Consider the following 18,506-nt stretch of genomic DNA (forward strand, 5'->3'; position numbering starts at 1 on the left):
AATGTCACAGTTTCGTTTTCTTTCAACCCCTTATTTGCCAAGAGTGGCACTGAAGCTTTAGTAGTTTCATGTGTTCTGCCTACCCCTTTATGGGATACAGGCGTGATTGTATGTTGTTGTATGTTGTTCCTCAACAATTTGTAGTACTTTGTAGAACAACAATAATTATCATCTAAAGCAACATCCACTATTCTAATAAATTCACTCCCATACTATAATTAGGTAGGTAACGGACGGAGTAAATTGATATGATCATATCACTGTTAAGTACTAATAATTATGTTTAACAATGAACACGTGATGAAAGTGATTAAACTCTAGGAGGTCAATGATGAAACCAAACGTGAATACTTTACCATCCGATGTGAGGTCAGCGGGCGATAGGCGTAAATTAGACGATTTTTTTTTTATAAATTAGATTAAATGTTTAGTACATTGACCTAACCATGTAAGATATTGATATAACTTGCATTTCTATTGTATTATTCTATTAACTTAGAAAAGATAAGACTAAAGATAAGTTCGAAGTGTTAACTTCGAATAACAAATTTAAAAAATGTAAACGTAATGGAGTGTGATGACCTGATCAAATAGCAGATAGCCAAAATACCAGCCAGTCATAAATCTCACAATCCAAAATACTCCTTAACCACCAACTATCAGTATACCTCCAACTCCAAGACCTGCTGAGCAACTTCGACTGCCCCTGCGTGATGGACTGCAAGATCGGAGTCAGGACATATCTGGAGGAGGAACTGGCTAAGGCTAAAGAAAAGACAAAGCTGAGAAAAGTAAGTTGCTTTTATATACAACTTTAAGCTCGTATGACTCAGGATTTTTTTTTTCCGATTTTGAATTTGGAACTTTATTTTATTTCTTTAAGGCCCACTTGCACCAACCACTTGACTAACCCACTAGTTTATAACTGTGGTGGGTTAACCCACTATTTTATATGGAATTTGACAGATGACAGCCCACTAACCCTGAGCTAAGTGGTTGGTGCAAGTTCCCTAAGAGTTCAAATTTGAATATAATTTGTACAAGTACGCCGGGACATAAGAAGATAAGGATTGTGTTCCGAAATGGTCAAGCGGAATTCTACTAGAGTGTGTCTAAGCAATCTGGCTCAGCATCAAATTTATCTTCTGGGCGAGTTCACTCCATCGTAGGCCATGTCTTTGCCTTTGGCTAGTCTGTGGCCCAGATTAACCCCATTTATAATAGAAAAAATCAATAGATAATGCTCTTCAATCACAAAATGCTGTGATTATAGGGATAATGCTGTACTTATAGGCCCTATTTTATCATTCCCAAAGGCGGTCACTGACAATCGATCCGCAGGACGGCAACGGAACTGAAGTAAATAGTGACAGTGCTGAAGAACTCAAACGGAACTCAAACTTATTTGTATATTAACTTAATTAGTAGGTATAGTATTTTCGAGATAGGTACTTTTACTTTACTGGGAATATGCTTAGCTAGTCGTAGATAATATGAAATAGTCATATGATGAAACCATATCAATAGAAGAAACTTGTTTTTTATTCTTAATTGTCAACCATTTCTCTTTATTGACCTTACGACAGTTAAGACTAGATTACACCCAATGACGTCATTCCTACTTGTTGATCCCTATAAATAGCCTCACTATCAAGCTGTTTATAAATAACAACGCCCATTAACAGAAGAACGAGATACGTGAGGATAAAATGACATAAACATCATAAATTAACAATCATTCTTTTGTTTCATTATAATCTTTAAATGATTCAATCGATTGACGTAAAACATTAAGACGAAAATAAACTTGTCATTATGGCTAAGTTCGGCTCTTAATTGTTCAGCTTATAATAATTAATTTTTCCCCTCACTAGCTCGGAAACACGTTTTGTCCTTTAATACCAGCGGGTAAAAACGCATTTTATCCACTAGTGGGTAAAGTAATTTGACCTTGAATAAAGTCAAATTAACTGCTTTTAAGTTGATAAAAGTAGATGAATCTAGTAATAAAGATGATTTACCACCTGTGGAACTACTGGAAGCAGTGATAAACGCATTTTTTGCGTTGTAGTTTCCTCGCTATAGTGAGGGGAAAAGTTTTGTGTTACACTCGGGTGCAAAAGTATTTTACTTCTCGTGTGTTAAAAAACTCGCAAGTTCAGGATTCTATTCTCGAACCACTCGCTTCGCTCGTGGTTCAACTATAGAATCCTTTCACTTGCTCGTTTTTTAATTCCACACTCGGCGTTAAAATACAACTTTGCCCCCTTGTATAACAAATAACTATTTATTTGAAACACGTGTTTCTATTTGCCCTTCTAGTTCAAATCTCTGATATTTATGCGGCATGTTACTTTAATGTCTTTGCTTCTTTTTATGTTTCTATCTTCATTTGATTTGATTTCCATATCAATGATGCTACGTCTATATGGTTATAATAACCTTTCGGCTCGATTCTAACTGTAATTCCTAAGGTACGTTAGGGATATTATGATTTTTCATTTTTGAAAAGTCATTTTGACACTGACATATCTGATTCAATCGTATCTAGAGCTAATAATTGACGTATGTATCTTAAAGTCTGAGTTTATATGTATGTCTTATCTAAACCCGAAATTTCTATTCCAGGATATGTACGAGAAAATGATCCAAATAGACCCAAAAGCGCCTTCAGAAGAGGAGCACAGAAGTAAAGGCGTCACCAAGCCCCGCTACATGATCTGGAGGGAAACCATCAGTTCCACGTCGACTCTCGGCTTCAGGATCGATGGCGTCAAGAAAGCTGATGGCACCAGCTCAAAAGACTTCAAGACTACTAAGTCCAGAGACCAGATCATGGAGGCGTTTAAGGAGTTTACCAGCAATTTTCCTAATGCTCCGGTAAGTTGCTTTTGAAGTGAAATGTATAATGTATTTGGATTATTCATGTTTCTGAATACTTATAGAAAAGGACTATAAATGAGGAGCTATCATAATAGAACAAAATCGTCTATTCATTATAAGTATGAATAACAGGCATTTACAACTTTGTCGCAGGTGCCCTGGGTGCGTAGCCAAATGGCACAAACGCTCACGAAACGCTCACGAAACGAAACGCTCTATCTCTATCGCTCTTGCGTATTGGCGCGACAGAGCCAGACTACCTTTCGCGGCGTTTCGTTAGTAGTAGTAGTAGTACCTACATATATTAACCTAATTTATTTACTTTTCCAGGCCAGATATTTGGAAAGGTTAAAGAGCATCCGCGCGACTCTGATCGAGTCCCACTTCTTCCGAACACACGAGCTCATCGGCAGTTCCTTACTCTTCGTCCACGACAAGCGACGCGCCTCCATCTGGATGATCGACTTCGCCAAAACTGTCCCAGTGCCCGACAACGTCAATATTGACCACAACTCCTCTTGGAAAGTTGGAAACCATGAAGATGGTTACCTCATCGGAATTGATAACCTCATATCCATATTTGAAACTATGATTAACGAGAACACAAACACGGAACAGAGTATAGAAAAAACTGTCAGACAGGACAGTTTAGCAACTTGATGCGTTGACTGAGTCTTTTAGATGTGACTTGTGCTGAGCACATTTCGGCAGTTTTGCATAGCGAGTGACATTCGCTTACCGAAGTTGTTTTACGTGAATTGTAATCAAAAGTGGATGTTACTGTTTGTAAATATTATTTAAGTATTATGACCCTTCCGGTATTGTTGCTAAGGCGTTTCAAATACTCATGCTTAGTTTAGGGACCCGCAAATTATTTTTATTGACATATTGTTTCGTCTGAACTGAATGTGGATTTTTAATGTGTTAATTGTATCAGGATTCACGTAATAATTAGTTATTTATTTTGTTGTAATTATCTACACTATATTAGTGTAATGACTAAATATATTTAGATATATAGGTTAAGTAAGACTAAGTAATCTGGAGATACAAATTAAAACATAATCACATTTTTACTTGTTTGATATTTGCCTTCCTAATCAATTAAAATGACTTATAAAATCACAAAGCAAAATGATACTACTTATGTATAACGTATGCGGAATGAAATCTGGACAAAATTCAATGTCTTATAAAATTAATATAACATAGTTTATTTTTGATATCTTTCGTGATTTTAATTATGTATTGAATATCGATAAATAAAAGAGTTAGTTTTCGCCAATGTGAGGCTTCTAACAGAACTTGTTATACTTTATGTCCATCGGTGTCGACAAAACCAATGTTAGCATTTTTTAAGGTCCAAATTCATCTTCCATGTGATAACTTTTTAAAGAAGCTTCGTGTGCTCGACATTTTTCACATTCTTGTCCGTAGGATTATTAGTGTTCTCAAAATAATAGTTTTCTTGTCGTGAAATTCCATTTACTCGACATATTATTAGTCATTCAGAAACCCAGAAATGCAAAAACAGCTGTTTTTTACATTTTTTGACTTAACGGCGTAGCAGCATTTTCAAAGTTTTTTATTTTATTTTTGAAGACTATAGGCCTAACTTTTTTTGAATGTGTATCGATACTCATGTCTTCAAGATAATTTTTATCACTTTCGCTGCCCCATTCGAATGCTGTCTCGAGCTCTCTGTAAGATTTTGTGCCTTTTAATCAAATCTCTCCCAGAAAACTTGCCAATGCTGTAATGTTTTCTTGAACCACGCTTTGTTGCGGTAGTTTTTGTAAAGAAAAAGGACGCAAAAATATTATAAATTGACAGTTAGCTTCTAACCCTTCCTACAAAACTTTCCTCGGGCTTTGCATTCGGTCACTGAAAATTGGTATGTATTAGAAATTACAAACTGTTTCGCTAGGTCCTCCTTCTCGATTGACCATCATTTCGAAAAAAGGAATCCAATACTCATGAAACTTACCTGTTTCAATGACAGATATGTAAACTTTAATCTGGCATTTATACATTATTTTAGATTATTTATTTACTTACTCTGTACGATATCAAAACTTTGTCCAGATTTCATTTCGCATACGTTCATAGGCTTACACGGGGCGCAAAATATTTTAAAATAACTAAGTACATTAGGGTAATTACTTTATATGCGACTTTCGGAATTACCCTAATGGACCTTAGTGTATTTTTAAAAACATTTTGGTGAAAAGTTCTGGACAAACTCATTCAATATTTTTTCAATATGTCTTCAAAACAATACGAGTTAAAATTTTCGTTTTATTTATTTATTTAAACTTTATTGCACAAAAGACAAACTTAATGTATAAAAGGCGAACTTAATGCCATAAGGCATTTTCTACCAGTCAACCTTAAGACAAAGCAGAGAAGATTGTAGGCGGTGCAAACAAAAGAACAGAAAAGAAAATCTAGAAATCTTTTAATGTCTTGTGAACATCGAGTTACAGCTAAACAAGCGTGCTCTAGTTTAGCAGTCAAAAAACTTTTTAATCCGATATTCTTTTTCGTCATATTTATATTGCTGCATAATATTAAATAAAAAAAAAAATAAATATATATTTTCAAATGATAGTTTTTTTTATAATTTACATATATTCTAATGAACACAAGTTAAATTATAATCTATTGAAAATATTTCAACTTGTGCTGTCTTAAAGTAGTCACACTACTATGTATATAAATTAAAACCGAAATAAATTACACATATGAAAGAAAAAGTGACCAAGTCCTCTGGTCCCTGAGGCTGGCTGTTCCAGCCTCAGGCACCAGAGGACTTGGTCAAGGTTACGATTTATTAATGAAAACAATTTTTTTACTAACTGGACGGCTTTATATTTCATAAATTAGTGTCGATCTTACTAATAAATAAATTAAACATTAAATTGTACTATAAAGGCACTGCGTTACGTGTTGTCTTTATTATTATCTATCACAACGTCCGTAAGACTACCGCGTCTAGAGTCTGGTTCTTCTTCTATACTGTTAGCACTTTCTTTGCGAACACGTGAGAATAATCTAGGCACGGGTCCAGTGGACCTTCCCGGCCCACCAGGGGCCGGGGAATACCTTCTGGCTTTAGGCTGGGTAGCCTCATCGACGCTCTCAGAGTAGGGAGGAGGGGGCTGAGTAATCATCGTCATGCGATTCTCTCTAGAGTTTGCAGCTGTCTGAAGCTCCGCACCGGCTACAACAGTAGCTAATGAAGGCGTGAACTGCGGAGCTGCTCCTCTGCCAGATACTCTTCTTCTTCTAGGACCTGCTGACTCCACCGCTTCAGGCGGAGGTTCAGGTTTGCGTTGAGGTAGATCCGGAATAGGTGGAAGTTTAAATTCTGGTCTTATTGAACCTCGCCTCCTAGCCGAAGCGGGCGGTGGGCCGCCCCCAGCTAGCAAGTCTAAGATACCTGTAGGTTCTGCGGTTGTAGAATTGTCAGGACCAGGAGTCTCCAACATTGCTAAAGCGCGTAGCAAGTCCGCTACGCTTGTGTGCTCTAATACTTCAACTTGTTCCGACTCGGGAAGACTAGATAAATTGACATCGGGATCGAACATGCTGCCGCGGCCCCGCTTAGTTTTTTGCTTGTAATTCTGCAATTCGTTATCGAAGTTATCATCTTCATTATCACCAGAGATACTTGCACGTCCTTGTCCTATTCGCCTTTGATAATCTTTAATGCTAGCTTCTAAATCACTTGTTGGTTCACTAGAAGTACTAGCTTTATGTTTACCAAATGTAGGGAACAAGCTAAGCCGACCGCGACTTGTTTTCTTTTGATAATCTAAAACTTCTTCAGAATTATCCGGTATAACTTCTTCCTCGTCGTTCTTTTTAGATTTTCCAAAAGTTGGGAAAAGACTTAGACGACCTTTCTTTGTTTTATTTTGATACTTTTGAACTTCATGCTCATCTATTGTATCATCATCATCGTCATTGTTCTTAGGCTCACTAAAGTCGAAGGTAGGGAAAATACTTCGCCTACCTCGCTTTGTGGTCTCTTTATATTTATTAGCCATATCTTCTTCCGGATCACTGAAATCAAACGTTGGGAAAATACTGCGTCGACCTCTTTTTGTTTTCTCTCTGTAAGCGTGACCAGCATCTTCATCGGCATCTTCACTAAAATCGAACGTAGGAAATATACTGTGCCTCTTTTTCTGTTGGTACTTCTTAATTGCAGCCTCATCCTCGTCAGTTTCTTCAGAAAAGTCAAATGTGGGGAAAATACTGCGTCGGCCCTTTTTCGTTTTTTCTCTATAAGCTTGAGCTTGATCGTCTTCCTCATTTAAATTGAATGATGGGAAAATACTTCCACGTCTAGGCTTGCTAGTAACGTTTTCGTTGACTCCTTGGGCTATGCTGACTCTACCCTTCATGGAATTTTTAATATAATCAGCAGGATCTTCAGTAGAACTGGATCTTCGGAATATTTTTGATAAAATACTTTTAGGTTGGGTTTCCTCGACAGGATTGACAGTAATTCCAGCTTCAGGAACGGACAATTTGCCTGTCCTAATATTAGCTTCTCTTCTAAACTTATCTGCTGTATCTCCATTTGTCCAGGTTAAATCATGATCTATCGTAGGAACAGAGTCCTTTTTATAATTAGGAACGGCTACGCTGCAAGCTCTCGTCCTCTTCGGTGAATTTTTGATAATATCTTGGCCAATACTGAATACTGGTGGTTTTTCACTTGCCAAAATTTCCTCATCATTAAACATGTGAACGCCTCTTTCTTGCTCCTGTGGCTCGAACCCGCCCAAAACATTAACAACTCTTGCTAATAACTCAGCGGGTTTAACAATAGCTGTTGCGCTGAATGTTTTATCTTTATCTATTCCAAGTAAGTCTGTATCTGATTGAATTCGTAAGATATCTCTACTCGATAAGTGAATGTTCTCAGAGTTCGCTCTTTTCCTCTTGTAAATGGGGCCTCGTGGTTCAACATCGTAGGTAAAATTAGGACAGCTTGCACTTCTTATTAGGCGGGGCGCTGTATCGACGTACACTGGCTGAAAAACGATAAAACAATTAAGCACACAAAACAATGAAATTAAAAAAAATGTTTTTGTAACTAAGTACATACTAAAAAAGTATTGAATTAACTTCGTCAATCGAACGAAAACCGGTGTATTTTACGTGAGATTAACGTTGGCATCAAGTAGGAAAACAAAGTAAGTTGGGATTTTTTTTGTAACTATTAGAGAAGGTATTGAAGGCCTCGAGTCGACACATCAATTACTAGAATGGGTGTTTGGTAATCATTAGGGATATGATTCTCATAGAAAAGAAGCGCCGGAAGCTCTGGCTAGGCGATGGCAGTCTAGTCTGACTATCCTTTAAAGAGGACTTTCATGTGAAAAAGAGTGAAATCGCAACCGAGCACTTAATTATACCGTGTGTGGTAGGTATCAAATTAAAGGGCTTTACTTTGATACCACACACGGTATAAATAAGTATAGGTACTTTACTTTTGAAAGTAGTTTACAAATATGTAACATAATATTATAATACATAAGTAATTGAAATTTATGATCACTAAGGCATAAGAGGTTTCAGGTTAGTTTTCAAAAATCCCGTCTGATAAGAATCAAGATAATAAGATGCTCTAATTGAAACTTGAATTAAATATATCTATTAGATATCGGAAAGTGTAGTATTTCACCGACCAAAACTATCAATTTTACATTATTTTGACGTTTTTCTTGAACTTAACTGCTTTAAGTGCAAACTATACATTTTACGACTTTCTATAAAAGGAACTAACCTTCAGTTTAATAAGATTTGCTTCGTTTATGATCTTCCTTATCACTGCCATATCCCTGGTAAAGCCTTGTAAGATCTTGTTTTGTGTAGACTTGAACTGATTAGCGAATTTTTGCTCCAACCGATGGACGGATTCTGATCTCATGCCGCTGGTGATGAAACCGAGCAACATCACGATGTAACCGAGGCCGAAGGTGATCCAGAATATGAGGAATATTTGGTAAGTGATGAAATAGCCATTTGCAAAGCCGTTGTTGACGGTACCTAAAAATATCACACTATTAGTGGTACTAAGGGAAGATTTACCTGTATAGTGACGTTGCCTACCCCTTCAACATGGGATACAGGCGTGATTGTATGTATGTATGTAACTTATGTAAGGAAAGATACAAAGAGAATTAAAACTGTTGCCAACTGTGAACTTTTACAACAATCTCAACAATAACTCATACCTACCTCAAAGATTAGGGAATTTATAGTATACTGATTTATGATGAAATAATACTTGGTAAGGTGCTCCTATTATTATGACCAGAATTACCTAAGTATTTAGATAACTGAACGCACTTTTGCAACGCGTCTTTGCATAGAATCGCAAGTCCCGGATTGACATGGAGGACTTAAATAACAGTATGCTGTGCAGTGGTTGTCAGCTAGAGCTGGCAGTGGGGGAGGAGTACCTGGAGTGCATGGTCACAACATGTAGGAAATTGTACCACTACGACTGTAACGGCAGATATCTCTCGCCGGTTGAAAAGGCTACCTGGGTTTGTCCTGAATGTGTCTGCGCTGCGAAAAAGGGTGGGTTCAACTGTGAAACTCCGGTAGGAACCCCAGCGTGCATTAAAAATGTGGCATTGCGCAAACCCTCCTTAGTTCAAAGCCCCCACCGTCCTCGCCGACTGGCCTGGCTCTTCCGCCTTTGCAGACCGTGCAATTCCAGCAGCAACCGCGCATGATGCAGGACTCCCCTGCGAAAGACACCTCAGGAGTCTTCCCTAACGATTTGGAGGTCCAGTTGCTTCGGGAACAGATAACCTCATTATCAGAGCGGCTGGCTGATGCCCTTACTGCCATTAACGGGTACCATGCGATCCTTACCACTTGTACAAACAAAATAGAAATGGTAAGTGAAAGATTGCAGGAAGTGGAGGGTTTAATCCGGTCCCGCAATTTGCCAATGACTTCGAGCCCACCACCCCTCTTTAACGAGATAGTGAAGTCGGGTGGAGCTGCAAGTACATGTCTCCCATTGCGAACTTCTTGCATGGCTGGTAATAATAAGAATGAATTCGCATGTACCAAGAAAGTCATTACTAGAAATGAGCCGCCTAAGAATGTCGAGACTTTGGATAGAACACCACCATATAACACCTCGGAAACTGTACTTCCGGAGAATGCCCAACCCAACGAGAATACCCAACAAATCGAGCATGCAGAAAGCAATCGTAAGGAGACTAATGATCATGTCGAGCCCAGCCGGGCGCCCTCTAAAGACGCTATGAAGCAAAGGCGACTGACATCCATACGCTGTACTGGCGGTCCTGATATTACTACCCTGAAAGCAGTTGAGTTGCGTAGGTATATCCATTTATGGAATATGGTATCGGGGGCCGACGAAGTGCGTGAATATCTCAAGACATTATGCCCAAATGCTGACTGCATTGTTGAAGAGCTCAAGCCAAAAGGAAACTACAAATCGTTTAAAATAAGCGTTCCTGCTACTCACTATGACAAATGTATCTCTGCTGAATCCTGGCCCGAAAACGCTAGAGTCAAAATGTGGTTATTTCGAAGATCAAGTATTGAGCCGGTGCAAGCCAAGTAAGTTCCCTGCTTTCCCGACCCTAACCATAATATATCAAAATGTCAGGGGCCTTAATACAAAGCTGAAAAGTTTTCGGAATACAACTCCTACACTTGACTGTGATATTGTGGGTGTAACAGAATCTTGGCTGTCTGACTGTGTACATGATTCCGAACTGGTTGGTGATGGTTGGTGTATACTCCGGCGTGACCGTGCCACTGGGAAACAAGGTGGAGGTGTATTCTTGGTGGCACGGCCAGGTATCGTTCTGCGGCGTAGACCAGAGCTGGAGACCTCCGAATGTGAAGACTTATGGGCGTCATTCTCGCTGAAACAAACGGCCTGTCACGTGTGTGTCATTTATATACCCCCTAGAGCCGTTGACGACGTTTACATGCGTTTTTTCCATAAAGTCGAATCTATCATTGACTCTCTAAATGGTGTTGTTGTGATTCTTGGTGACTTAAATTTAAATCCTAAATACTCTTCTGTTAACATACTTAGCTACTTCTGTTACTTTACTACAGTTTGTAATCTGAATGAGACGAATGGCGTGGTGAATGCTTTTGGAGGAGTGTTAGATGTTGTGCTGGTGCGAGGTCATTCCAGTGGAGTAAGGGTTAGTGAGATAGACGACGGGGGCCTAGTACCTCATCGAGACGCGTATCATCCTCCGCTGGAAATTGCTGTGCCGCTTAAACCGTCCGAACATAGTCCTCTGTTTTCAGAACCCAGCAACGTTGACTCCAGCCAAGACTGGAATTTTGCCAAAGGAAACTATGTCCTTTTATATAAATTATTTTCCAAGGTATCGTGGAATGAGGTCCTTGGTACGCATGATGTCAATGCGGCTGTAAAGTCATTTTACGAAGTTGTTTACAGTCTCCTTGATAGCAGCATTCCTAGAAAGCTGAGATCTAACAAACCTAGCCGACGCTATCCGGTCTGGTTCACGTCGGATATTATTCGTGATATTAGGACTAAAGCTTGCTTGCATCGAGACTGGAAGCGTAGTGGAGATAGATCTGTGTACAACTCTTTTTCGAGGCTTAGAGCTGACATCAAATCTCGTGTAAATATCGCCTATGATAATTACACCAGTGAAATGGAAGGTAGGCTTAATGCCAATCCCCGTGCTTTCTGGCAACATATTAGTAGCCTCAGAGCTAAAGGTGGCTTCGAGTCCTTAGTCTCTTATAACGGGGAAGAATTTCAAGGTAGCGATGCGGCTCAAGCTTTTGCTAATTACTTTTCGTCGGTCTTTCATCCTGAGGAACCTCATCTGGATTCCCAAAGAATTCTACTCGAGGACCGGGGTTGTAACGCGAATTATGTCCATATTAATAATATTTCGAAGACAGATATTGAAGTGTCGTTGGGTCGTCTAAAAGCACGAAGCTCACCTGGTCCTGACAATCTCCCTGCTTTTATTTTAAAAGGTTGCAAAGAGTGGCTTTTGGCACCTATGATGCACATTTTCAACTTGGTCTTAAGTACCGGGCAGTATCCAACTAAATGGAAAATAACGAGAGTTAAGCCTATACCTAAAACTGGCAATAACACCCTGGTTGAGGATCATCGACCTATTGCTATCCTCTCGTCGGTGGCCAAAGTCTTTGAGTCTACTATAAATCGACTTCTTGCCCACCAAATTGGGCCTTACCTCTGTGACTCCCAACATGGTTTCAGGTCTCGGCGGTCAGTGGAAACTAATCTGTTAACCCTGGCTGACTCAGTAGCGAGTCACCTAGACAAGAGCATACAAGTAGACGTGTTGTACTTAGACTTTAAAAAAGCCTTTGATCAAGTAGATAATGACGTCTTGTTGGCCAAGCTGTGCAGTATTGGGTTTTCTCCACAGCTGCTCCGATTTTTTGCGAGCTACTTGGCTGACAGGAAACAGTATGTGCAACACGGCTGTTTCGTATCTAAAACCTTTCACACTCGCTCTGGTGTTAGCCAGGGTTCGATACTTGGACCGTTGCTTTTTGGAATCATGATAAATGATCTAGCAACAACTCTAAAATTTGCCCGGTGCTTGCTTTATGCTGATGATCTCAAAGTCATTTACGGTGTCCAAGAGGTCTCGGATTGTGTATCTCTCCAGGTAGATGTGGACAGAGTGCATCAATGGAGTCTCCAAAATAAGCTGACGTTTAATGCCTCTAAATGTGCCGTTATGACATTCAGCAGGGCTCGTCATCCGCTTTACTATGAATATTACCTGGGATCGGAGCCATTACCCCGGGTTGACACTATTTGCGATCTGGGCGTCATTCTCGATTCGCATCTAAACTTCCACGAGCATATGATAACATTAGCTCGTGACTGCTACAAGAGGCTAGGGTTCATTATTAGGAACGCGAGGGATTTTCAAGACTCGAATACTGTAAAGCTTCTATATACTTCATTAGTCCGTAGTAAGCTTGAAGCAGCTTCCTCTGTTTGGAATCCTTATGAGGCATCCTACATCCTGCTCCTGGAGAGAATACAGAAAGTGTTCCTCCGGTTCTTATATAAAAAAGAGTTTGGGTATTACCCTTTTTATATCCAACCAAATATTTGCTTGGTTGTTTAGGCTTCAACTCCTTAGAGGTAAGACGAAATTTTAAGCATCTCACTACAGCCTGTGGCGTCTTACGAGGTGAATCAGACTGTCCTGAACTCGTAGCGCAATTACTGCGCCTTTATGTCCCTATGCCGACCAGAGTCAATTTCCGGCCTCGTGATCGTGGTTTATTTGTAGGCCCAGTATCACGAACCGTGTCTCACAGAAAATCCCCTCTTGTTCGCCCTTTGCCCCTCCTGAATGCTCTCTTAGCATCAGCACCTGAGTGCGATTTATTTGCTGGCAGATGGAGTGCTGTGCGCGATGAATTATTGAGGTTCTGCGAGAGGATGGATGTACGTCTTTCAACAGTTTATCATGTATAAAAAATGTTTTGTACTTGTTTTTAGTTTTTAGTTTTGCAGTGATTTAGTATTTAATACTGTCATGCTGTATCACTATTTTTGAAATAAATAAATAAATAAATAAAAGTAGGCATACAGTTATATAGGTATAATTTGCTGTGTAGTTTGCTAATTCCATTCATTTTTACATTAATTGTTGCAAGAAGGGACTAGTAAAATCATTTATTTTTAATATTTAATTAAAGTTACCTGCGACTAAATCACCAAATCCAATAGTAGTGAGAGTAACAAAGGCATAGTAGATAGACGCGACGTAATCCCACCCCTCAAATACCACGAAGATACAAGCGGGTAGAAAGATGAAGAAGAGGAAACCAGGCACCAGGTACAGGAAGATCTGACCCAGCATGCCAAGGTTGTGAAAGAAGTAGCCCAAGTTGTTCGCTCGTTTCTCGTTCCGTCTTTTGTATTTGCGATATACTGAGATGAGCTGAAATGGTAAAACATAATATAACAATTTAAAGTGGCTTTAAATATGGAAAAACATAAATTGGAAACAAATGACGATCATTACCATTGCTCGTATTTTGGGACAAGGCGTTATACTATTTTGGCTTGATTGCTACATTTGCTAACTATTGCCGACAGCTTTATACGGAAAAGTATCTCAAAACTCATACAAATATAGGTTTTAACAAATTAAGACAATAATGTTCCGCTAAAAAAGAATATTTTAAAGGGCGAAATATTCCATAAGTGTTGTATTAAATAGTACATTACGATACAAGTGCGAAAAAAGGAAGTTCGAAACGAGTGGCGATAAGTTGAAACACGACCGAAGGGAGTGTTTTAAATCGACACGAGTTACGAATTTCCTTTTCGCACGTGTATAGTACGACATTTTTCAGTACAAATGACCCTCCAAAGTTTCGACCTGACATATAATGAACCACTTCTCGCACTAGTGCGTAAAAAACACCATCTGTACTGAAATAGTACATTACGATACAAGTGCGAGAAGTATGTCATTACCTCACGAGTCCCGAGACATTTTGCCACGAGCGGCACGCGAGTGGCAAATCTCGGGACGAGTGAAGAATGACATTCTCGCACGTGTGACGAACGACGTTTTTTAATACAGTTGCGAAAAAACACTACTACTTACTTACAACGAAATAAAACAATCCGAACTATCAATTTTCCCATGGACATTGACGGATTATTTGACAATTCAAAGGCGTATTTTTGAAGCTTTTAAACTTGCGTGCATATTTTTGAGTTTGCTATTCATCTAACATAATTTATTTCATTGGGTGCCATAAAAACATAAACATTTACGATTTGGGACGATTGTTTAATGTACAACTACATTTTAATTTAATCGATCCATTTATGCCCCGACGTATTGCAAATAACGTAAAATAATTATGACAAATCGCGTAACATATTGAGGTTTTTTGAACGTGCATTAAGTTAAAACATGGTAGACGCCTCTACTTTGACAGTAGAAGACGCGTTTCGTTCCAATCATGTTCTGTTTACACTACTCATTATGACCGATTTTTCAATGTATAAACCATTTTATAAATTATGTTTAGTATGACTAAAACTAAACAATTACACATGAAATATTAACGTTTTAAATATTAATCACTTAATAGTATGTTTATAGTTTTATTCTGTCTTAGTAAACTAGACTAATATGAAAACAGCTCGGTAAGTAGTCGTAAAATGGAACGTATATACTTTTTACGCACTAGTTCGTAAAATACAACTTCTCGCACGCTAAACAGCCAAAAAACGGGCACTTTTTGAGCAACTGTATTAAAAAATATATTTCAGTGCAAATTTTTAAATGTATTTTTTTATTAAATAAACAATATAAAAAGGAAAATAATACAATTTCAATTACAACTCATAAACAACGCTTTCATTAAGCGTCATAATTCTGTTCGCGTCATGCATCTCTTTTTAACAATAAATACAGTAGCTATACTAGTACTTAACATTCTTCATTATAAGCAAGAGCTCATGATTTACCTATAAAAATAAATGGAATAGCATCTCACCTGCAATCCGAAGTATTCGCCAAGGTTAGCGAGCAAGATACCGTTGATGGGGATACCAAACAGGCCGTAGAAGATCATGAGAATGCGGCCGAGGTGGGTAGTCGGTGCCAGGTTTCCGTAACCTGGAAGTAAATGGAACATATTTAGTTTTTATAGATTTTTAACCGACTTCAAAAAAGGAGGAGGTTCTCAATTCGACTGAATTTTTTTTTTTTTGTATGTATGTTACTCGATATCTCCGAGAATCGTGGACCGATTTTCAAAATTTTTTTTTTGATCGAACCGGTATAACCCCGAGATGGTTCCATTGGCACCAAGTCAGGGTCTGATGATGGGATCCTGGAGAAATCGAGGGAACTCTTCAAATGTTATAGGCACATGTAATGTTTGTAGTCTATTTTTCAAAGGTACACCAGTATTTACGTCTGATGGTAATAATTTTATGTGGCTGAGCTGATGATGGAAGGTCAACTCCTCAATGGTTAGGAGTTAAAGGATAATTCTTTCACTACTGTACATGTATTCGGACTGATACATATAATATCACTAGGAACCACTAAAAATCAACTGAGCTGATGATGGAAGGTCAACTCCTCAATGGTTAGGATTTAAAGGATAATTCTTTCACTACTGTACATGTATTCGGACTGATACATATAATATCACTAGGAACCACTAAAAATCAACAAATAAATAAACTTTTTAACAAAAAATAAAACCGCCTTCAAAAATAAGCGCGTTACAAAACACGGAGAAACTAAAAAGCCAAAAATAATAAACCTTTCAATTCAATTTAGATTTCTTATCGTATTGCAATAAGCTAAACATCCAAATTATAAACAAATCAATTATTTTTGTAGTCGGTACCAGACCTGTTCGTCGCCTTGCTATTGCCTGTTTGCCTGCCCCACCCAACCATACACAGGCTGGTACCGACTCCAAAAATAATTGATTTGTTTATAATTTGGATGTTTAGCTTATTGCAATACGATAAGAAATCTGAATTGAAAGGTTTATTATTTTTGGCTTTTTAGTTTCTCCGTGTTTTGTAACGCGCTTATTTTTGAAGGCGGTTTTATTTTTTGTTAAAAAGTTTTATCATCGTAAAGTGAATATTCTATGGGAACTTTAAAAATCGACCAGTACGGAGCAAAACGGAGCTCAGTTTTGTCAGGACCGTGCCCTGCAGTCTACGAGTCACTGCCAACTCGGACACTATAAAGCTGCTATGTCAATAACTACATTTTTGACCACATTAATCGATACGAAAAAAAAGCACCGAGAATGATGAAATAGTATATTTCAATACAAGTGTGGAAAAAAGGAAGTTCGAAACCAGTGGCGATAAATTAAAACACGACAGAGGGGAGTGTTAAATCGACACTATTTACGAATTTCTTTTCGCGCGAGTATCGTACGACATTTTTCAGTGCAGATGGCCATCCGAAGTTTCAACCTGACATATACCTAATGATCCACTTCTCGCACTAGTGCGTAAAAAAAAACACCATCTGTACTGAACATGTTGTTTTCGTAAAAGTTAAGTTTAGTAGCAAATAACAACCCCAAAAGACTAGAACATCTTCAAATTCAAATGCTTTCAACGAAAATTGTTGTGAAAAAATTAAAATATCGCTTGATATATTTTTGAGTTAGACTTACTTGACTGACGGGATGTAGAAAAAAGAGTTGTTTTTTTTTTGTGAAGTATTGATATTCGATTCGAGCATTAGGTCATATCATTTGATAGATCACTAGGTGCTCCTGAATTCCTATTAGGTAACTAGGTAGACCTAGTTACCTAATACCGATTAAAAGACGGTAAAAATAATTTTCTTACCGATTGTACTGACGACAGTATAAGAGAAGAAGAATGAATGGTAGAAGTCCCACTTGATGGGTGGTTCTGCATCTTCGGTCGTGTAGTTGAAGACGCTTTTGCCGCAATAGTCGGAGAGCTTCCGGAGGATAACATCTTGCTTCTCAGGGTCGTTTGGAATGTAGTTCTCGTAGAGGAGATCTGGAAATTTAAGGAATACATATTTTTAACAGATTCAGTGTTAGGTATTATTGTTTACGATTCTACGTCACGCTGTCGTATTCTAACAATACCTTTAAGATATGAGTAGGATGTTACTTTTAATAACACATATCTTATCAAGATCTAATATCATACGTATAGTAAAGTTCGAATCGGACCGAAGATTTTACGAAGGAGTGGAAATTAAGAATAAATGCAATGCATAACTTTAGTCACGATCTAAGTCAAACGTATGCATCTAAGTTTAAGTCTGTCATTACACACATCAATGGCGTCACTCCTAAACAATGAGGAAATGTGAGAAATTTGCATGCGCACATGTCAAACTCATCAAGACAAATGATCGTTACGTTTACTTACTGCCCATTAAAACTGATTTCTTCTCATTAAGAACATTGGTTGTTAAAATATTAATATTACTGAATGCCCCAAGTAGTCAATACCTAATTAGTTTTATAACAATGTAATATTAATATATGGATGGCTACGAATAAAGACTAGAGTTATTTTTATGGCAATGACGGTTTAAATTATTTCAGTCTAACTTGACTTTTCTTTTGTTACGAGTTACGTAAAATAGTTATGTGTTACGTAAAATAGTTACAAGGGGGCAAAGTTGTTGTTTGACCGCACGTGCCAATATTGATACCCGAGCAAGCGAAAGGTTCCAATATTGAACCGCGAGCGTAGCGAATCTTGAGCGTTGCGAGGGTTTCAAGGCACGAAGGTTAAACAAACTTTGCTACCGAGTGAAACACAAAATTTTTCACCACACCAATTACGAACAAAATACTAACTATAAAACGTCAAACTAAATTAAACCATCAATTTATTCAATATTTATGATTCAAAATCATCATTAATTATTGGTAAATTCGACCCGCCAGCTAAGCTTAAGACATCAAGTTAAAATTTGTATGAAATTACTTTGCACTCTTGTGGATAAAATGCAATTTTGCTATCTGTTTTCGAATAGCAAATAAAGCCTTTG

General features: G+C 38.1%; 2 protein-coding genes across 4 annotated transcripts in view; one reads left to right on the top strand and one right to left on the bottom strand.

Annotated features, from left to right (window-relative positions):
* LOC125235427 (inositol-trisphosphate 3-kinase A) overlaps positions 1–3,955 on the top strand; it is a 215,009-nt gene extending 211,054 nt beyond the window's left edge. For all 3 annotated transcript variants that reach the window (XM_048141984.1, XM_048141986.1, XM_048141985.1), the window contains 3 exons: positions 664–791; positions 2,629–2,880; positions 3,214–3,955. In XM_048141984.1, coding sequence (XP_047997941.1) covers positions 664–791; positions 2,629–2,880; positions 3,214–3,543 — 710 coding nt within the window. In that variant the 3' untranslated portion in view covers positions 3,544–3,955. The remainder of the gene's footprint in view (positions 1–663; positions 792–2,628; positions 2,881–3,213) is intronic.
* Positions 3,956–5,735: 1,780 nt separating this feature from the next.
* The window catches only part of LOC125235424, a 38,250-nt gene continuing 25,479 nt past the window's right edge, over positions 5,736–18,506 (bottom strand). The window contains exons 2-6 of the mRNA XM_048141982.1: positions 17,315–17,494; positions 15,475–15,596; positions 13,655–13,895; positions 8,687–8,949; positions 5,736–7,931 (exon numbers count right to left, since the gene is read on the bottom strand). Coding sequence (XP_047997939.1) covers positions 5,826–7,931; positions 8,687–8,949; positions 13,655–13,895; positions 15,475–15,596; positions 17,315–17,494 — 2,912 coding nt within the window. The 3' untranslated portion in view covers positions 5,736–5,825. The remainder of the gene's footprint in view (positions 7,932–8,686; positions 8,950–13,654; positions 13,896–15,474; positions 15,597–17,314; positions 17,495–18,506) is intronic.

The sequence above is a fragment of the Leguminivora glycinivorella genome, chromosome 17 (genome assembly GCF_023078275.1).
Source record: "Leguminivora glycinivorella isolate SPB_JAAS2020 chromosome 17, LegGlyc_1.1, whole genome shotgun sequence".
NCBI lineage: Eukaryota > Metazoa > Arthropoda > Insecta > Lepidoptera > Tortricidae > Leguminivora > Leguminivora glycinivorella.